The sequence below is a fragment of the Drosophila ananassae genome, chromosome XR (assembly GCF_017639315.1).
Source record: "Drosophila ananassae strain 14024-0371.13 chromosome XR, ASM1763931v2, whole genome shotgun sequence".
NCBI lineage: Eukaryota > Metazoa > Arthropoda > Insecta > Diptera > Drosophilidae > Drosophila > Drosophila ananassae.
In genome coordinates, this window is record NC_057932.1 from 14779569 (window position 1) to 14799370 (window position 19802).

The window sequence follows — 19802 nt, forward strand, 5'->3', positions numbered from 1 at the left end:
GATATGGAAGCGCAGTAAAAAAAATTCGAAAAATAATTGAGCATATTGAAAATAATTATAATCCTAAAATTAATTCTCAATTATCCGAAAAAAATTTTTTTTTTTTTTTCTGTTGAAAATGTTACAAAAATTTTTTTCAGTGATACGATAGAAAAAAAAAAAAAACTATCGCTCATATGTATTTGTGCTTTTGTGCATAGGTATTGGAATTTGCTCTGTCATAAGCAGTGCTTGGGCACCCCTGATTTAAATAGTTTAACTTCGAATGGCCACTAATATAGTGCCTAAAAGAAAGGTTTTCAATCGAAAGTTAATCTAAATTCCATGAAACAAATGTATCCCCCGCGAGATACGAATGGCAGAGACTGAGTTCAGGTTCTAGAGGCTAATTACTCTTAAAATCATTCTATACAATCCTATCATCTCCAATATAAAAGCATAGTATGGAAAATAGTTCTAAAAACACCCCAACTCCCTAGTTGAACAATTAGTATAATTTACACTCCAATTACTCGGTGTTGGTTTACTGATGCGTGTGTAGTTCGTTTGCTTTGACACATTGTGTGGGTTGTGTTGGGGTTTCCGCTATTGGCCTCATCCCCAGAATCCTTCTAGAGGCATTTAGGCAGCACGCTTCATAAAGTATATCCTCGCCAGGATCTGTCGCATCGCAGAGACATCCGGTATAGTTCGAGGAGAGCTCCACTGTCATGGGCAGGTGTTCCACGGTCATCGGGATATCCAGTCGTCTGCTTTCAGTCACCATTTGAAGTTTTTTTGGATGAATCTTGCGCAGCGAAAACGTATAAAGTGCTTTCGTATACAATTCCAAAAAAAATTGTATCTTAAATTTTGGGCTTTCACTTTTTTACAAATTCTATTAAAATAAATACTTGAATTTGTTTTTCCCGTTTGCTTGAGTCTTTTATATCCAAATCGTAGAGAGTCCGAACATATAATGAATTACAGAGGAAATATTCTCTATGAAAAGGACTTCCCCGCCTACTGCCTTTCAAAAATGTTAAATTTTTCGTTTTCCATGGAGCTCTTTGATTTGTTTTGGTTTTTGTAATAAACTAATGTCACTTACCTGAAACCAATCGTACATTAGAGGCATTATATTATATATCTACTTGTTCAAGCCCTTACCTTCAAGAATGGATGCAGAAATGGCATCCAGAAGCGGTGCAGCCATCCAACAGGACTAATAAGCATCAGTAGGATAATCCCTCCACTCCAGTCCTTCAGAATTGCCATTTATCCCATTGCACGGCGTTCCACAGCCAACCTGACGCCACTCAAGCTGCTGTGTACGCCATTTTGCGCTGGAGATGCTGGAGACGCCACCGAGTGCAGCTTACATGCACCTGCAGCCGGGCGGTGGAGCACCCTCGTTGCGTTTCTTTGTAGTTCAAGAGCACCTCTTAAAACTCTACCTAATTAGTTGCCACATGCCATAAGTAAATTAAGCTGTCAGTGATATTAATAAGAATATTCTTTATGTTGAAACACAAAACTTTTATTCGCGCGGACTTTCATTTTGTTTGTGTTAGTGGTGGTACAGGTTCAATAGCGATGTTTCTTCTTCGATAGCGATGTGTCTTCTTCGTCAGCGATGTTTCTTCTGCGATAGTGGTGGTTTGGGTTCTTGCTAGGCCAGGTTTGTGTCTCAGCTGCGATCGGAGAGAAGGAGCTATAGAGGACCACACACCAGTGGAGAGATTACTTACTTACCAGTACAGGTATATGGAATACTCTTGTTTTCGTGTTTGGCGCGAACTTATTTTTGTGTTTCAAAATTAGAAAAAAAAAGTAGCAAAGTCACAAGTGATAGACCTAAAACGAGTCATCATTGCGCTTGTACAAAATGCTACAATCGTAGACTTCCATCTCGGGATCTTCCAGCTCTTGTACCAACATCTTGTACAAGATACTGCAATCATAGACCCCCATTTCGGGGTCTTCCAAATCGTCAACTTCCTTCTCGGAATCGGAACTGTAGTTCCGATCACTTCCTTTCTCACTGTCATTGCTTCCAGATTCGGAGGACGTCATCAGAGTCGTCTCCGGGTCGAAGTAGTCGTCACATTCCTCGCACAATTCGTTCCCGGAGACACACTTCGGGCAGATCTGCAACATTTTCCAGTAAAAGCTGTCCTTGGGGTAGATATCCTTGGCAGAGTCCATTTTCAATAGCACAATTTAAATGAAATTAAATTCGAAAAAAAAATCAAATTTTTAAAATGGAACGAAAATAAATTGGAACCACAAAATTGAAAATAATTTCTTTTTTTTTTAGAGCTATTATTTTTGATGCGTCTGAACTCGAGAGATTCCAATATCACAATGAAATAAAATAGACCCACCAGGCACTACCTAGACATGGGATTGAGGATTTAAAAACCAAAGCCTTCTATTCCAAAAGGTTTTCTCTTTACTTACTTTAATACTTTACTCTTTACTTACTTTAAATTCATCGATAAAAGAGATGCCACTTTTCGCTTGCATAATTTTATATTTCTGTTTAACTTTTGTTTCCATTTTGATTTCCTCTTGTCTCGTGGTTGTACAGTATAATTTCATTTAAACGTGTATATTTTTGTTTGATTCATTATCAATACAATATTGTACAATTTACTTAGGCTACGAACTGCACACAGAGAATGTCTATCTGATTAATAATAATTTGCTTTCGAGTTGGATCTTTGCAGCGTACAGTTGTTACATTTTTAAGGATTACAAATGGGGGGCTTTGGGTGGCAAATACTATTATATTTTTGCTTCGATTATAGGGATTGGGGGTATAGTTTAATTTTATATATTTCTTTTGAGCTCTGATTGTCTGTCAACTGCAAGTAGATCGCTACTTTAGCACTAGAATTTGGGAATCTCTTCTCAACAATTTTCCTAACTGCAGCAATTCCACATCCACATCATGTACAATATATATATTTATTTTTAGGGTTATGGATATACATATACATACATAGAAAAAAAAATGTCCTCTTAAAAGCTAGCAAAAATAGTTCACGCTTCACATTTATATATCATATACCATATATATCTTTTTATATATATATATAGTTTACATACACACATGTCACAGACAAGGACTCCTGTTTCTTCGACTTCTCCTTCGAGTTGTCTGGTTGTGACACAAAGTTTGTTTATTCGGTTTATGTTTGACTTTAATTCACTTAGCTTTCAGCGAGCAAGCATGCCATTTTACTTCAAATTTCTTTAAGCAATCGTTTTCCCGTATTTATTGTCAGCAATTCTTATTCAGAAATTAAATCGTTTTTAAATGCAACATTGCACATGACGAGAGGGCCACCACCGGCCAGTAAGTACTTAACTTAACTCTCTGTTTCGCACACGAAAGTACACAGCATTTCGGGACGGACAAGGCGGAGTTGTCTGTGCGCTTTTTCTTTGGGTGTGCTTGTGTGCAAGGCTCTCATTCTTTCTGACAAAAACAAAAATTGGTATAGAAAACAAGAACAGTGGTTGTACCAAACTAAAATGCGCTTCAAACTTAAATAACTGACAAAAATCGATAAAATGTAAGTACAGTCGTGTCAAAGTGTGGCGTCTATTGCCATCTCTCTTCGGCCAGCGTTGCCAGACATTTGAATTTGAAGCGCACCTCAAAAGCCAGCAGTCAAACTGATTTTAGCTTAGACTATCTTACCGCTAGTATATAAACTCCAATTCATAGACACTCATACAGTAACATTTACACATTTACATACGTGGGTCAACATCGATTATAACTTGCTTACACATCTATATATATATACTATATGCATATCGTTTTTAAGTTAGACATTTAATTTTGGTTATACAATCAAATATTTATACGGCCTTGGTAAATCTGTTTCTCTTTTTTTTTTTTTACATTCAGTCAATTCATTGCAACGCAAAACACTAATCAAAAGATCATTTACAAAAATGTTTCCTTTCCCTTTCCATTTTAGGTCTCTTATCGTCTTTTAGCGATTATCCTTTATACGATTATAGTTAAGTTGTTGTTAAAACTAAGCATTTTAAAAGCTCTTTCGTTAAAATTGTGTAACATCTCTAAATATTTTTTATGTTTTATGTTGCCCTACCATGTTTTGCAAACTATAAACAGTGCCTAACTTTACAGATACTTTACTTTCTATACATAAACATAAACAGATGCCTAAAGGTGTTCCATGTTACCATTCGCCCAACCGCAAAAGTTTAGCTAGAGATTCAAAATATCATATATACACTATTAAAAAAATAGATTTTTTCTCAAAAAAAAAACTAATTAGTAAAAAGAAAGGCCTACAAAAAGTCTAAACTAAAATAATTAATTTTTATATAGTAGTAGAGGTCGGTGAGCGTCTGCCATAAAATTCCTGTTCCTGTTACCTAGTCTTCTCACTCTGATCCTTGTTCCTTCTTCAGCTTCTTTTGGTGGTATTGGGCAAGGATTGTACATACAATAATTGTACATAAATTATACAGAACTTGTGGTTAAATTAAGGTATACAGTAACTTATTGAGCAATTCATTTTATAAGAAAATTAGACTAAGTTACCTTAGACTCCAATTAAGGTAATGCCTAGGAGATATTTAGTCGGGAATCGAGGGCTATCTAGCTACAAATAAAGATTAAAACCTCGATGTGCTTTCTTTCGTTTTCTGGCAATTTTGACATTGGAAGTTAACTTAACAGTTTTCTTTTGATTTTGTATCTTTTTCTATATTATATTCTTCTTTATGGTTGTGTTTTTACGATAACATTAAAAAGCATTATTACGAAATACACATCATATGCATATACACATATCAGCATGTAAATTGTCCCAGCCAATACAATTTAAAATTGGTTTTTGTTGAGTGTAAGTGTGTGTGTTATGTTGTGTTTTGTTGTGTTGTGTTGTGTTGTGTTGTGTTGTGTGCCCGCAGCAACAACATCTTTATCATTATCGGTATCCAAGTTGCAGACATCTAACCATCCATAGCAGGAGCTCAGTGCTTGCCACGTGGCAGTCTTATGGGTATATGCGGATATCATGTATCCGCCAGTGGGCCATTCTTGTTCTTGGCATTATTGTTGTTGGTTCTGCTCTTCCCGGCTTGGCTGCTCTGTAATGGCAGCTGCTTTATCGTAATGACATCCTTCGGCTTTTGATGCAACAATTGTTGTTCTCGTTCCGGTTCCGGTTGCCTTCCATGCTGTTCTCCATCGCCATTGCCATCTCCATCGCCTTCACCTTCTCCTTCTGTTTCCTGCTGCTGCTGTTGCTGATGTTCCTGTTGCTGATTCTGTTGCTGATGTTGCTGGTTCTGTTGATGTTGCTGTTGTTCTGGTAAAATTTTATTGATATTGTACTGATTATTGTTGCTATCCTTATTGTTGCTATTGTTGATAATATTGTTAAAGTTGTCGTTGTCCTCACTGGACATTTGCAGCACTTGCTTGGCCTTATTTTCCCACAGCATTCGATTGGCCTTTACCTGAAACGAGAAACCAGTATTTTAATATTTTTGTAAAATCTATAAATCTGCAAATCCCAGCATCGTTATTTCTGCCATGTTTGCATTTATGTATCTCTTAAATTGTATATTTTAATGTACAATATATGTATATATGGCCATTGTTGATTCAGCAGCTGTTGCTGATGGTTGGCCCATTACGTCTGTTGTTTCATAGTTAGTTGCATGCCCCAATAGCCCACCCAGCACCACCATTACCACGTGTGTGCAAACATCTGCACATTTCAACAACAAAACATACACAGGACATGGACATGGGACTGGGACAGGGACAGGGACTGGGACTGGGACTGGGACACACACAACACCCACACACCTCCTCTACATTCTGTTTGAGTGGCAGTCAAAGCAGAAAGTTTGGGGCACAGCCAATTGTTGTTCCACTTTGTGACGTCACAATGTGCAAATTAAAGTGCAAAAAGTTGCAAATAAAAGAATTCCGAAAATACTTTTGCCATCCAGAGAACATGGAGGAGCAGCAGCGCAATGCCAGCTTTTTTTTTTTCCACAAAAGCCATTCCAACTTATTCCCTTTAATGACCTTTTTTTTTTTGTTTTTTGTATCCTTTTTCAGCAACTAACTTTCTCCAATGAATAAATTTTGTTGCAGGACTAGGAGGGTGGCACTATTTTACTCTATTTAGGTCCCTGCTTTATGGAGGGATAATTGTCCTTTTAAAATAAGCCTTTAAATAGTTGAAAAGTTGGGAATTTCATTAGTCTTTGATGGAAAATAAAAAGCTACCATTTATGTATTTTTTTTTAATCTAATCCTTTGCATTTAGGATTTCAATTTTATTCTCTGTATGATAGTAGTTCCTCTATAAACACACCCACTCCCAGCTTAGTATTTTCTTTCCGTTTTCAGTTTTCCCTTCCACCTCAGGGTATTGCGATGCGGACTCGTTATTTGATTTTAATTTTCCCAATGGAGGGTGGGTGACCAGAACACTTTTCCCTCCACCACCCACCACCCACACCACCTCATCGCTCTTTTAATTTTTGCATAAATATTAAATATGCAAATATGCTTAAAATATTTAATGTTTGCAGACACCTCGTCGATAAACGCATAAATGGCAAAAAACCGTCAGCCGACCAGTTGTGGGCCGTGGAGAGGCCGTCAATTAATTAAAATATTTGCCATTAACATAAATTAAGGAATATAATGAAATTGGCGGACTTTCAATTGAAATTAATTGCGATGCGTGTAGGCTGTACGGTGGCTGTTGGAGGGCTGGGAGAATGGATATGGAAATGGAATAACTGACCTGACTGACTGGCCTCGTCCGGTGGCATTAACGAGGCCAAACGGAATCGGAAAATCAAGGGGAAATCGTGGATGAAATCAGGGGGAATTCCATGAGAGGGGGAGCATCCAAAAAGGGGTTATATGTCATGGAGTCATGGGCCTGTCAGGCCGTCCGCCGATGGGGGATTGCAAAAAGTTGACTTAACTTTGTTCGTCCTGGAGAGTGCTTCTCCTGATGCTCCTGCTGGTGCTCCAACTGCTACTGCTAGTGGCATGCATGTATAAATTGCCACTTATGGCATCAGACCACGCCCCCCAACTACGCCCTGCGTCAGGACGACTGGCAGGACAGGACAGGCGGGACAGCCAGGACAGCCAGGACAGAAGAGGACAGGCAACAGCGCGGAAACATTGCAATTTCAACTGTCAAACAGAAATTGGCCCAATGACAGGCCAATAAAAACACAAAAATCGTGGCGACCCTCAAACACCAAGTGGAGTTACAAAAAACTCAACGTTAAGCCACAAATAGGAAAGGTGCTTCAACATTTTTAAACAAATATGAAATATTTGAAGGCTAGAGAAGGGCTTTTGTTTCTAGTTGATTTTAAAATGTCTATCGATTATCGTTTATCGCATCTTTAATATTCATACCCGGTACTTTTAAAGTAATAGAGTGTAGTATTTTAATGTCTTTTCAATAAATAAATTAAGTAAAGTCTATAAAAAGTAGTCAATAGATAGTTTTATCAGTAATATTACTAGAAATTAATCACTCTCACTCTCCAAATAATAATAATGCCCTAGAGAAGGACTTTTGTTTGCAAGTTGAGCCTGCAATGTCTATCGTTTATCGTTTATCGCATCTTTCATATTCATACCCGGTACTTGTAATATAATATAATATTTAAATGTGTTTTGAGTAATTAAATAAATTAGAGTCTATAAAAGTCAGTAGATATCTTTATCAGTAATATTACTAGAAATAAATCGCTATCACTGTAACTAACAGTCAATTCGTTTATTAAAATGCATGTTAATTAAACAAATTACAAGAAAAAATATATCATTAGCCCAGATTACACAACTCACTGTCAATATATTGCATTTCATTAATTATACAAAGCAATAATAAAAAACTACAATAAATCAAACAACTCATTGCTTATTTTATTAATTATAAATAGAGACTGTGACTGTAACCAACTGGATAGTAAATATTTATCGTTTAAGGCAAGAAAAGTGAATTATTAGCAAACAGAAGCATTTGCTTGAAGTATTTTCCCCAATTAGCTGTGACTTTTGGCTTTGACTCGGAATTAATAATTTGATTATTTGATTTGGGAGTAAACCAAGTACGAAATATGGGCAAATAGCATTCTGGTTCATTAGTCCACTGCTTGTGCTTTCTGTGATTTTAATTCATAGGAAACATGTCCAAGACTAAATGAGGGCATAGACGAAGTTCGAATGCCCTTTCAAGGCCTATTAAATACTATTTTTAATAGAAAATAAACTCCTATTTTTAAACATATATAATTTACTTTGGTTAACACATTAACCCTTTAAAATAAAGTGCCAAGAACGAAAAAAAATCGAGGCAAAGATAACTCAACTTGAGTTAATTCAACTCAACTCGAGTCGAGTGGTGAAGTGCAGAGTCCTGGCAAGGACTAAAGCAGAGGGGGGTGCTGAAGGGATCGGACTAATTAATTAGCAGCTAATTTAACGCGTCGCTGCGCCGGACATAACTCAGCAGGATGCACTTGCAAACAGAGAGCCAGTAGCTGCAGACAGGCCAAAAGGATGTCCTGGCCAGGATCTCCCCTCTGCCCTCTGCCCACTGTCATCTCCCTCACTAAAATTGTAATATGGCCAAAATGGCAAAAGGCATGGTCAGGAGATCCCAACAATTTCCAATTAAATGCTAGTTGCAAATTCTAGTGGCCAGTTTTCGGGACACGACACTCGGCATCTGCATTTTCAGTTCTCGTTTTTAATCAGCAGCTGCGATTAAAAAATCACTTCTGTTCCACCCATATTTGCAGCAATTGGAATTTAAATAAAATGGCCAGAGAGCCCCTGGGGCCAGGACTGGGCATTAAATATTCATATTCGATTTATGCCATATTGCTCATGACTATATATTAATTATAGATGGCACAAAATGTAAATATGTGGCAAAGTGAAAAATGTAAATATTTCCACGAAAGCATATACATTTTAAAGCTATTGATTAATTTAAATCGGTTTAAGTTTAAAGTTGCAAAATACTATAGAAATAGAGCCATTATTCTAGGTACTCCTTGTTTCTCTAAATAAATAAAATATTCATATTTCCATTTTTTTTAGAACCAAACCGAAAAATCATAATCATTTTGAGCGATGGCTTTGTATCCTTAACCCTCTGTGTTAAAAAATGGCTAAAAACTAAAGAAAATAAAATAATAAAAAAAGAATAAAAATAATATCGGTTGCTGGAACAGAAGAAGGCAAAGTGCAAAACACAAAACAAACAAAAAACCAAAACAAAACGCAAATCGCACACAGAACCAAATCGAGTAGAAGACTCGACCGGGAAAAAAACAAAAAAAAAAAAAAGCCAACAATGTGTGATGTAAGTTAAGATGATAAAGGACAAAGGATGAGGCGGGGTGGAGGGGGGGCGGAAACGTGCAAAATATGCCAATGACACAATACAGAGAAAGAGACAGGAGTGTGGCAGGCAGGGGGGGCAAAGGTGAAAGGTGAAAGGTGAAAGATAACAGATAACAAGAGCCTCTGTGCATGAGCATGAACATGAAAACGAAAATGACAAACAACAAAAACAAAGGATGAGGATTCAAAGGACATGCCATATGTGTGTGTGTGTGTGTGTAAGGATAAAGTGCAATGGTATGTGCTTTTCGCAGTGCTGCCAATATGGTGGTGACATTTTTTCGACAATAATAGTTACGAGGTGAGAGGTAATCATTCGCACACAAAACGAAATGAAAAGTACATTTGAATAATTGAAATGGATGAGGCTTTTAATCAAATGCAACATAGAGCTCTTTAAATTGGCCAATTTTGAGTTTAAATTTAGATATCCGGTACTCCGGTAGACTTTTGTTCGAATACTTTATAATTTTTAAGATATGATGTTTTAAAGTTAAGAAGAACCTCAGGAATAAAGGAATTTTACTTCAAATATGCCACATGATGGTAGTCATTATTTACTAGTTACTAGTCATTAGTTACTAGTTACTAGTCATTAGTTACTAGTCATAAGATAGTAGTTACTAGTTGATAGTTACTAAAGTTACTAGTCATTAGTTCCTAGTCACTAGCTACTAGTTTGTAGTTACTAGTTACGAATGCCACTAGTTACTAGTCACAAATTACTAGTCACTAGTTACTAATGTGACTAGGTACTAGTTATTAACGTCACTAGTTACTAGTTTCTAATGTTACTAGTCAAAAGCTACTAGTTTCTAGTTACTAGTTACTAATGCCTCTAGTTACTAGTCACTAGTTACTAATATGACTAGTCACTAGTTATTATCGTTACTAGTTTCTAATGTTGCTATTAACTAGTTACTTCTGTTACTAGTAACTAGTTTCTTGTGTTACTAGTTAAATGTTAAAAATGTAAAGTTTTAAAACTAAAAGCTAACAATTTAGCGATAGTTTGTGAAAAGAATAAAAAAATGTTGGCATCACTGATGGGGGAAGGCGGGAAAGAAAAAACAAATCGGAAGTCGGAGAACAAACACAGGGAAAGTGGCTGATTTGGAGTGTTTTGAGTTTGTTTTGCATTCAAGGACCGTGGGGTAACGGTTGCTCCTCTTTTTTGCACCTTACCTTCGACGTGTTGTCCTGCACCCAGGCATCTGGCTTACCATAGTCCGGCGGATTCGCATACGGATCGTAGCCGAGCACGGACAGCATGGGCGCTATGTCGGCCATGTCCCGCACCACGTCTCCGGGTATTTGGCCCACCCACTTGGACATGGCCTCCAGGTTGACGGGTTTGATCACCTGGTCCGAGGACCTCTCCACTCTTTAAAAATACATATTTTTGTAGAAAAATGTAATATTGTTTTAAATTAGAAAAGACTTACTTGGAGAGGGGCACTCCGTTGGGTTTGTTGATAAACTCCTCGTGATGGAGGACCGCATCGTTCCATGGCACCTCCAGGAACTTAAGGATCTTGCGCATCCATTCCTCCGGATGGAGGACTAATTGTTCGTAGTACACCTGTATGATGGAAGAAAAGTTAATAAGTTAATAAATGATATTGATACTAGGTACACCCAAGTCCCTCTATCATAATTTGTAGCATACTTTTCCGCTTAGTTCCGTTTAAAAACATAACTTGTCCTTTATCGCCCTCCTAACGTGACATTTGCATAAAGGACCTTTTATATTTTCCTCTTGTCCAGGTCGGTAAGTTCATTATATTTTCATACCTCTATACCCCCTCTCTCATAAAATTTAGGAGGCGTTTGACTTAATTTCCTGTGCCAGGCTGCTGTCGCAGGACATGCCACAGGACCCAGGCAGGCACCCCGACCAGGTTAATCATCATTGATTGAGTTGGGCCCCGTGTCGGTGATTGGGTAAAAAGTGGGAGTGAAGGACCAAAGGGCACTCAGAGGAGCACCCAGTAGGTACCTCCTGGGACCTCTACTACTCACCATCATGCAGCGGTCCTTGCCGATGTCCCGGCACTGCTCGTGCATCACCTCGATGGCGTGGTTCCACTTCTTCATGCACTGTCGGTAGCTGCTCAAATCGAACCCGGTGATTGTCACCTTGCGCGATATAATCGAATGAACTGTCGCCCTGCCGTCGCGCACCATGAATAGGAATTTTGCCTGCAACACAAGGATTAAAGAGTGTTCAAAAGGTTGAAAGGTCTACAGGCAAAAAAAAAATTGCAGTTTTAGTTGCAACACGTGCAGTAGCTAGCTTTTAAAGTTTAAGTGTTTTTTGTGCCAGATTTTTAATAATTAATCTGGCCCATTACATGGCCAGATTATGGACTTTTTCCAGTTCTACTATATGTAATGACGCAAGGAATCTGTATTGTTTCGTATTTCGTTCTCTGTGCTCTGGAGGATGTTAAAATTGATGGGAATACCCCTGCTGGTCTCACAGGAGGAGGCACTGTGCTTACGTTCGGAAATAGCTCGATGACATAGGAGCCCATTTTGAGCGTTAGGGGATCCTTGTTGCATAAACGCGGCGCCGGTTCGCCGTGCTTGGCGATGATTTCCAGACAGAACTGGGCGATGGCGCTGTTCATGACCTCTTTGGTGATGCCGGCCTCCTGCAGCCGGAGCGACTCCTTCTCGGAGTTTAGCCAGTGGGAGCGCAATTGGAGGATGCGTGGAATGACGCGCGTTTCCTGCCCGCAGCTGTTCATTTCGGTTTCAATTGGTTTTCGATTCGAAAATGGCAGAGTACATGGAAGAAAAAAAGGTAGATTATTTTCAATATCACTCATACGTCATGTATTACGAGGTTAAGTGATAATAATTATATAAATAATATCTTAAAGAGCCTAAAAATAAGTAAATATTATTATAAACCAGTCCTATCATCTCTAGTTTCAGTTTCATAAAGAAAATGGTATATTTTTTCAGGACAGTCAACAGGGCGTATGAGTAACATGTATGAAGGCATCCCTAATTTCATTTGTTGGATGTTTCCAGGCCCTCCGTTTTAGATCCTAGCTCCGGCTGGTGCTTTGAGACTGCTGTTGTTAAATCCGCTAAACCAGATCCTTCTAATGCAATCGACAAAATGAAATAGGACGCCATTCCGCCCGCCGCTGGCTTTTAGTCTGCCTGTAACTGAAAACCTGCTCCCTTTTTCACTCCCCCCAGGATAGGAGGAGCGCTTTCATGTCCGATGCATAACTCCCATTTGGAATAGTGCTCCTCCTAACAACTCCCTACCATCCTATTCTGGCAGCTGCAATTTTCCTTTTGGCCAGAGAACAAAACCCAGTGAACTATAAACGGCCTCAAACGATTCGTTTGCGATTCTCATTTGCTGTGGCAGCCAGAGAGCTAGAGAGTTGAGCTGGAGTTGGAGTTGGAGCTGGGCTCCGCCGCTACAACCGTAATCAAGTTCCAGAACACACACAAAAATTACTGCCTGATTGCGTAAATTATCATAAATATCTCACACTGCACACTGCACACCCAGGCCCGGGCCGGGCTGGCACTGAAGAGCAATTGAAAATCGGCAGAAAAAAAAAGCAGCACTGGAAAATGTTGGCTAAAAATGGAAAATAAAGGGAGAAAAAAGAAACCACACAGGAAAGTAATCAAAGTTGATCTAAGCTGGGGTTATTTTTATTTCCCCGATACCCGGTACTCATGGGGTATATTGTTCAAAGAATTTATGAATAATATAAATAGGTTGCTAATAAATCATACACTTTTGTTGTAGAACCATTTTTTAAGGCCTTTTTATAGTCTTTTTTTTAATTATTTTGATAGAAGTACCGGGTATCATATTCGTTTTGCTTATTACTTAGTTCCAGTACGTTTGAGGTATAAAGATTCTATAATTTCTAATAGTATATAACTTTTCTAAGGATTATTTATTGATATAATAATTAATTCAGTATTTTATCTATTTATTTAAATAGAAGTACCGGGTATCATACAGTTTTTAGTTCTTTACTCATCTCTACTTTTGTTCCTCTGCTATCTCTGTTTGTTACTGGTAATTTTAGGGAATAAATAATAATCATAAATACCTTTTTTGAGACCAATTATGCTTTTTTTTATTCAGTACCGTATGGCAGTACCGGGGGTATCAAACATTCTGTAATTGAGACTCCATTCATCCCTACTTTTCTACAGCTTAGCACTGCTACTTAAATGGTATATTGCTTCTATAATTTCTAATAGTCTGTCCTTTTTTTTTAGCCTATTTATTTCGATAGAAGTACCAGGTATCACATAATCTATTATTTCCATCCCTGTAATCCCTATTTCTTTGCTTGTTTCTGATACCGAAAGGGAATATTGTTTCTATAACATCTAACAATATATCCTTTTAAATTAAATTTTTCTCAATTTATTTCTTTAGAAGTACCAGGTATCACATAGTCTATAAATTACACTCCAGTCATCCCTATTTTTTTTGCTTGTTGCTTAGCTCCAATTGAGAAAAAGAAAAACCCCTTTGGCTGGGTTACCATTCCGGGTAATCAAAGTTGATTTAAGGTTCTGTTTATTTCCAAGCTTACTTTACTTTAAAGCAACCACTGGGTATACCTTTCCATCGCACCACCACACCACGCACAACCACAATCCATTTCGCTTTTGCAGTTAATTTACCAATGCGGTTTCAAGTGTACTCGGTTACCAAGTTAAATGAAATATTTTACGACTAATTAACTCGGAGCTGTTGTTCTGGCACCGGAATGCCAAAAACATAATGCCAGTTTGAGCCGCAACCTTTTGCTTTCCCATTTTGCATGTCTACTAATCATAATTAAAATGGAAATATGTTTCACTCGCACTTCCCCAATGTCAGTTCCCATTTCCATTTTCATTTTCATTTCCATTTCTATTAACATTTTCATTTAGTTTTTGGGGTAATCAGTAATTGTTTTTGTGACAGCTTCTCAACCGCAATTTGTTGGAAAGTGTGTTGCAAGTTGGAATGCCAACTTTAAATGAGAAATAAACAGAAACCAGTTGATTTCCATCCCCTGGCTTCAAGTCAATGGCTAAATAATACTTTCAAATCTAAATCGCTCCATCTAATGCCAAAAACTAAACCCCACGCCAATTATATTTGTTCGCACTACCCAAAATAAGGGGGGAACTGGGGTGGTCTGCCCTCAAAAACCTCGGAATCTGTGGGGATCATGACGGGAATAGGAATGCAAATCCCTCGAAATTGTTTCGGGGCTTACCCAGGACTCAATTAGTTGCCACCAGCCCCCACCAGCCATGTCCAAATGCTAAATGCTACAAATTCTAAAACCAGATTTAATCTGGGGGGGCTGACCTGCTCCACATACGAGGATAACAAAAAAAATGGAAAACTTTTTATATTTTTGCACCGCTTCTTTTTTTTTTTTTGGATTAGCAGGACTCGCTGTTAGTTGGTAACAAAAGGACCGGGTGGAGGACTTACAGAGACCTATTCTGTAACTAAAAGTCCTTGCGTTTCCCTTCCTTTGCCGCTGCCTGTGTCCTGTGTCCTTTTTCCTTTTCCCGCCGCTCGCCACTCGAAAAGTAGGGGAAGTCGGTTTTTAAATAGCGGAAATTGCGCTGTGCAGCCATCAGAAAAAGCGACCCTGACTGGCTGGCTGACAGGACTCTGGCTGACAGGATTCCCTGGTTCCACAGGACACAGGATATTCCACGGATGTGAGGCGACAGGATGAAGTGAGATAGAAATGGCAGCAGAAAGGCAAATTGTTAATAAAATAAGCGGCAAAAAAAAAAAAAAAAACAAAACAAAAATCAAGCCATCGGGCCAAGGACGAGAGTCCTTTTTGCCATTTCTCATTTCCAGATTGCGAAAATTTCGTGGCTAATTACTCATGCGTAAGGGAAACTTAAGAAATTATAATATATATCAGAGAGAGAGAGAGCCAAGCCAGCCTCTAGGTGGAAAAAGGGACTCGCAACAGAGACGAGATCTGGGACGACTCGTTTCCCAGATACACCAGCCCAGATGCGGATACAGTTTCCGAAAAGGGGGTGGTGCCAGATGGGATTCCTTCGTAAAAAAAAAAAAATATTAAAATTGCCAAAGGGCAAAAATGGGAATATATCGAATTGGGGATCTGGGAGTTGGGAGTCGGGATACAAAACGAAAATGCATATTAAAATTTACAATATTTCTCCCCATAGAGAGCGGTAGGAGAGCGGCGGGCCACAATTACGTCCCCCGCCCAGACCCGACCCGGATGCGGATGCGGATCCGGAAAAGCACCAGAAAAAGGTACCAAACGGAAACGGAAATTATTTGAAATTGAAATGGTATTTTAAAGACAAACCCCCCTAAAAAAAAGGGGGAGGAAGCACATGCTTAAACACACATTCCCCCGAAAACTGAAATGCATCTGAAAACTGAAACTTCGCACCAAGCAAACCAATTCATTTGGCTTGAGGCAAATCAACTCGTTATGTTTGTTATTTACTTGTAGATTTTACTCAGCAAAGTAATTGCCATCAGCTAATAGCCGGGAGTAATTGGAAAAAGAATAATTAAAGCGCTCTGGTTTACTGACTACTGACTACTGACTACTGACTACTGGCTGTTGGCATTCATTGCACGCAGTAGTTTTCAATTTAAGCTGGTAATTAAACGGTTAACTGGATTAGCAGTCAATTAAAGCCAGTAAAGTCATTTAGCATTTTATGCGTTTTTCAATTTGGCCAATATTTATGGATTAAAAAAGGTCGGAGGGTGTAAGGGCATTGGATTACATCGATTAGTCCTATTAATTCTGTAGCTGTCGGTTTTTGAATTTCTTTTTTAAGTGCTCGGAGCAGGCCACAAATACGATTTGAAGGTGTCCGCGTGTCCGTCTGTCCGCCAAAGAGTGTCAAGGTCAAAAAGGTTTCTATTTTTTAGAGATCATTAATTGATATTTTGCATACAGGCTTCTTTTATTTAAGAAACAGTTAATAAGTTATGGAGTTTATGGTTCAAGTGATCGGAGTTGGCCCCAAAAATTTAATTTGAAGGTGTCCGTCTGTCCGCTTAAGAGTTTCAAGGTTAATAATTTGCTCATTTTTAAAGGTAACTACGTGATATTTTGCATACAGGCTTAATTTATTTATAATTTATAGAGTTTGTGGTTATAAATTATCGGAATAAGCCAAAAATTCAATTTGAAAGTGTCCGCGTGTTCGACTGTCCGCAAAAAAGTAACTAATTTTACTAAGCTAACTAAGTGAAAGTTGGCATACAGCATTCTTTTGTTAAGACACAGTTTATAAGTTATAAAGTTTATGGTTTAAGAGATCAGATTCCGTCACAAATTCGATTTGAAGGTGTCCGCGTGTCCGTCTGTCCGCCAAATAGTTTCAAAGTCAAAAAAGTTACTCATTTTTTAAGCTAACTGCCTTCTTTTATTAAGACTCAGTATATAAGTTATAGAGTTTATGGTTTGAGTGATCAAAGTTGTCCACAAATGCGATTTAAAAGTGTCCGCGTGTCCGTCTGTCCGTCAAATAGTTTCAAAGTCAATAAGTTGCTCATTTTTGAAGCTAACTAATTGATACTTTGTATACAGCCCTCTTTTGTTAGCCTACAGTTTATGGAGTTAGAAAAGACTATATCTCATCCCTTGAAACTGAGTTACCCCCTCAAAAGCAGAGTATAAAAACCATCTGCGACATGCCAGAGATGAAAAAGCGAAAAGGTATTGCCTTACAGCCAAACAATCAATTCGAAAATTTCACGGGGAAAGGGTATTATCCTGTTACAGATTGAAGGAGGAGGAGCAGGAGGAACAGGATGGTGGGGGTCTTGACAGGATATCGGGTAGGGAAGTGTGGGTGGATGGAAAAGACTTACCGCACATCGGGATGGGCGTCCAACATAGCGCGCATCAAAGTCGTCCCAGATCTGGGCACCCCGCCTATGAATATTAATGGCATCTCACGGTTGTATGAATAAACGCGTTGATTGTCATCTGTGAGGTATTTCTGAACGTGTCCGTATCCGTATCCGTGTCCGTGTCCGCATCAGAGCAGCGCAGGAGAGCAGCGGCAGCAGCCCAGAAGGTAAACCGAGATGGTGAACCCGAGAGGTGGAGACAAAAAAAATAAATGAAATTAGAGAAAAGTTGCAGGCGCAAAAAATATGACGATGATGATGAGGATTACAATAAAAATAGATGGATTGGAGTGCACAGGGGGAAAATAATAGTTGTCCTTCTATTAAGTGTCTTCCCGAACGTTATATTGTGGGACAAAGTGCTCTGACACTCCTGATTCCTGACAGAGATTACTAATTACATTACTAGACTGGAATTTCGTGGAGTGTAGCTGCGTGGGTGCTGGGCCTGATGGGTGAATAAGCGCAGGTGTTAACGCCATCGTGGGCATTAGCGTCAAAAAGAATGAAAAGTGGCACGGGCGACAGGTGATGGGCATTACTGGAAATAGAATTTACCTATCCATATGTTCAGGGGCTTCTCTCCAACCTTTCAAACCTTTCCAACCTCTCTACCCGCTAACTCATATGATAAATTAGAGCCAGAGCCTTATCGGTGGTGGTGGTGGTGGTGGTGCGGTTTTGAGCCAACTAATGGGAAATCGATCTGTTTCCATAAATCATAGTCGGCCAATTAGGCCAACTTTCGTTTTATCTTATCAGAGAGTGCTATCGGTGGAAGCCCCTGGGCCCAGCCCTCGCCAGTTTAGATATTTTCAGTTCATTTCCACCATCAATGATGTGTTCTGTAGAACACATCTCATTACTATTTATGGCCCGGAATGCCCCATGTGCTTTATCAATTCTATGAAATATAAATTCGTTTCTCTCGCAATTCGACTCTCAGTCCATCCATTAATTAATTTCCGTACGAAACTCAAAGGGCAAAAGCTATTGATTACAGATTTTCATGAGTAGTGTTTTGTTCAACCTCCCCTGGCAGTACTCTACTCTACTCTAATCGTTTAATGATGTGCTGCCCATGTGCTGTGAGCTGCCATGAATTAATTAGCAATTCAATCCTAAAATTAATTTCCATTTTAAAGCCTTGAATAATAATCCGAAGGCTTTAAGTTCCAGGATCTGGGGAATGGGCGGGAGAGATGTGTTAAGGCCTTGTCTTAACAGACACAATCGGAGAAGCACATGCCATTGTCCCTGTGTCTCTGTATCTCTGGGTGTGGACCGCATTTCTCCATTTCCTCAAACAACGTGCCAGGCTACCCAGTCTCTCCTCCTCCCATCTGGTAAGCTGCTTATAACCTCCGATATTCCCAATGCTAATCAATGCCCCGCAATTCCGCCACTCCACTCCACTCCACTCTAAGACTCCTGCTCCAGAGACCATTTTGGTCTCTACTAATGTTTACAAAATAGTGTTCGGTCATCCGATAACCAGTTAAATTCCCCCAATGACTTTTGCTTTGGTTTTTGGTTTTCGATTCTTGGCATGGTATTGGCGAGTGTGTGGGCGATAGGACTCCATCCCAGATGTCCATCCCACCATCCTTCCACATATCGGATATCGGATGGGGGGGGAGATGTCCGTTCTACACTTTCTGTGTTCAGCCAACATGAAATTAGTTATCCTCCGTGGGCCCTCAGTGGCTCTCAGTCTTCCTTGTCTTCCTTTTCTTTTGATTTATCATCCTAAATGGTAAATGTTATGCTTTGGCTTGGTCAGCACATCCCTACTGGCTACTGGCTACTGGCTACTGGAGGGCAGAGAGTGCTCTACTCTCTAATCTCTCTCTAGCTTTAAAATTTAAATTCTAGTCTAATCCCAGCTCCTAATCGCAAATCATAATTCAAGATGCGCATCTAAAATAGATTATTCTGGCGAATAAGGCGAAAGCCAAAAAGAATCTGTCAGTACCCGCTCCAAGCCACCACCTCCCAAAAAACGAGGTGTATGATTGAATTTGAATATATGGATTTTTTCTTCTGCCAGAAATCTCTACAGTTTAGCTCGAGTGATGAAGATGTTTCCGGAGAGGTGTATGTGGTGCCATGATTTTGGGGCTTGTGTGTGAGTGGGTGGGTGGGTGGGTGATGAGATTGGACCTTCGATCCAATTCGATTTGAAGGAAGGGAAGGGGAAATGGGGAAGTACATACCTCAACGCGAACCATTTGGGAGGATAGCTCGTTGGTGGTGGCATCCACCTTGAAGAGGCATGTGGGCCTCAGCTCGGTGAATTTGAATAGGAACATGGTGACGACGATGATGCCGAAGAGCACCCACAGGGTGACCTTCTTATTCCGATACGGCAGACGCATTTTCCCGAGACGAGGGGCCAAGGAGCCAAAGGTTAAGGTGTCGCAG

At 39.2% G+C, this 19802-nt stretch overlaps 1 protein-coding gene across 4 annotated transcripts; it reads right to left on the minus strand.

Moving 5' to 3' along the window:
• Positions 1–493: 493 nt before the first annotated feature.
• On the minus strand, positions 494–19802 carry LOC6505233 (protein-tyrosine sulfotransferase). 4 transcript variants are annotated; one of them, XM_044717390.1, is made up of 10 exons: positions 19595–19802; positions 17337–17467; positions 11947–12187; positions 11465–11644; positions 10888–11024; positions 10628–10826; positions 1735–5493; positions 1150–1673; positions 894–1090; positions 494–813 (listed from the first exon to the last, which is right to left on the minus strand). In XM_044717390.1, exons 1-7 carry the CDS (start codon positions 19754–19756, stop codon positions 5047–5049), a joined length of 1497 nt encoding a protein of 498 aa, XP_044573325.1. In that variant the 5' UTR covers positions 19757–19802; the 3' UTR covers positions 494–813; positions 894–1090; positions 1150–1673; positions 1735–5046. The 4 variants fall into 4 exon arrangements, with proteins under 4 accessions (XP_044573325.1, XP_044573324.1, XP_032307930.1 ...); XM_044717389.1 differs by having other exon boundaries at positions 494–1090; XM_032452039.2 differs by lacking the exons at positions 494–813; positions 894–1090 and having other exon boundaries at positions 1498–1673; positions 10666–10826.

Bases quoted from the DNA above. Each gene is read 5' to 3' on its own strand.
- LOC6505233 (XM_044717390.1), bottom strand. From the start codon at position 19,756: ATGCGTCTGCCGTATCGGAATAAGAAGGTCACCCTGTGGGTGCTCTTC. The intron at 17,468-19,594 runs GTATGTACTTCC...GGACACGTTCAG, and splicing joins CCCAAATGGTTCGCGTTGAG to AAATACCTCACAGATGACAA. The intron at 5,494-10,627 runs GTAAGGTGCAAA...TTCTCGTTTCAG, and splicing joins TGCAGGACAACACGTCGAAG to GTAAAGGCCAATCGAATGCT.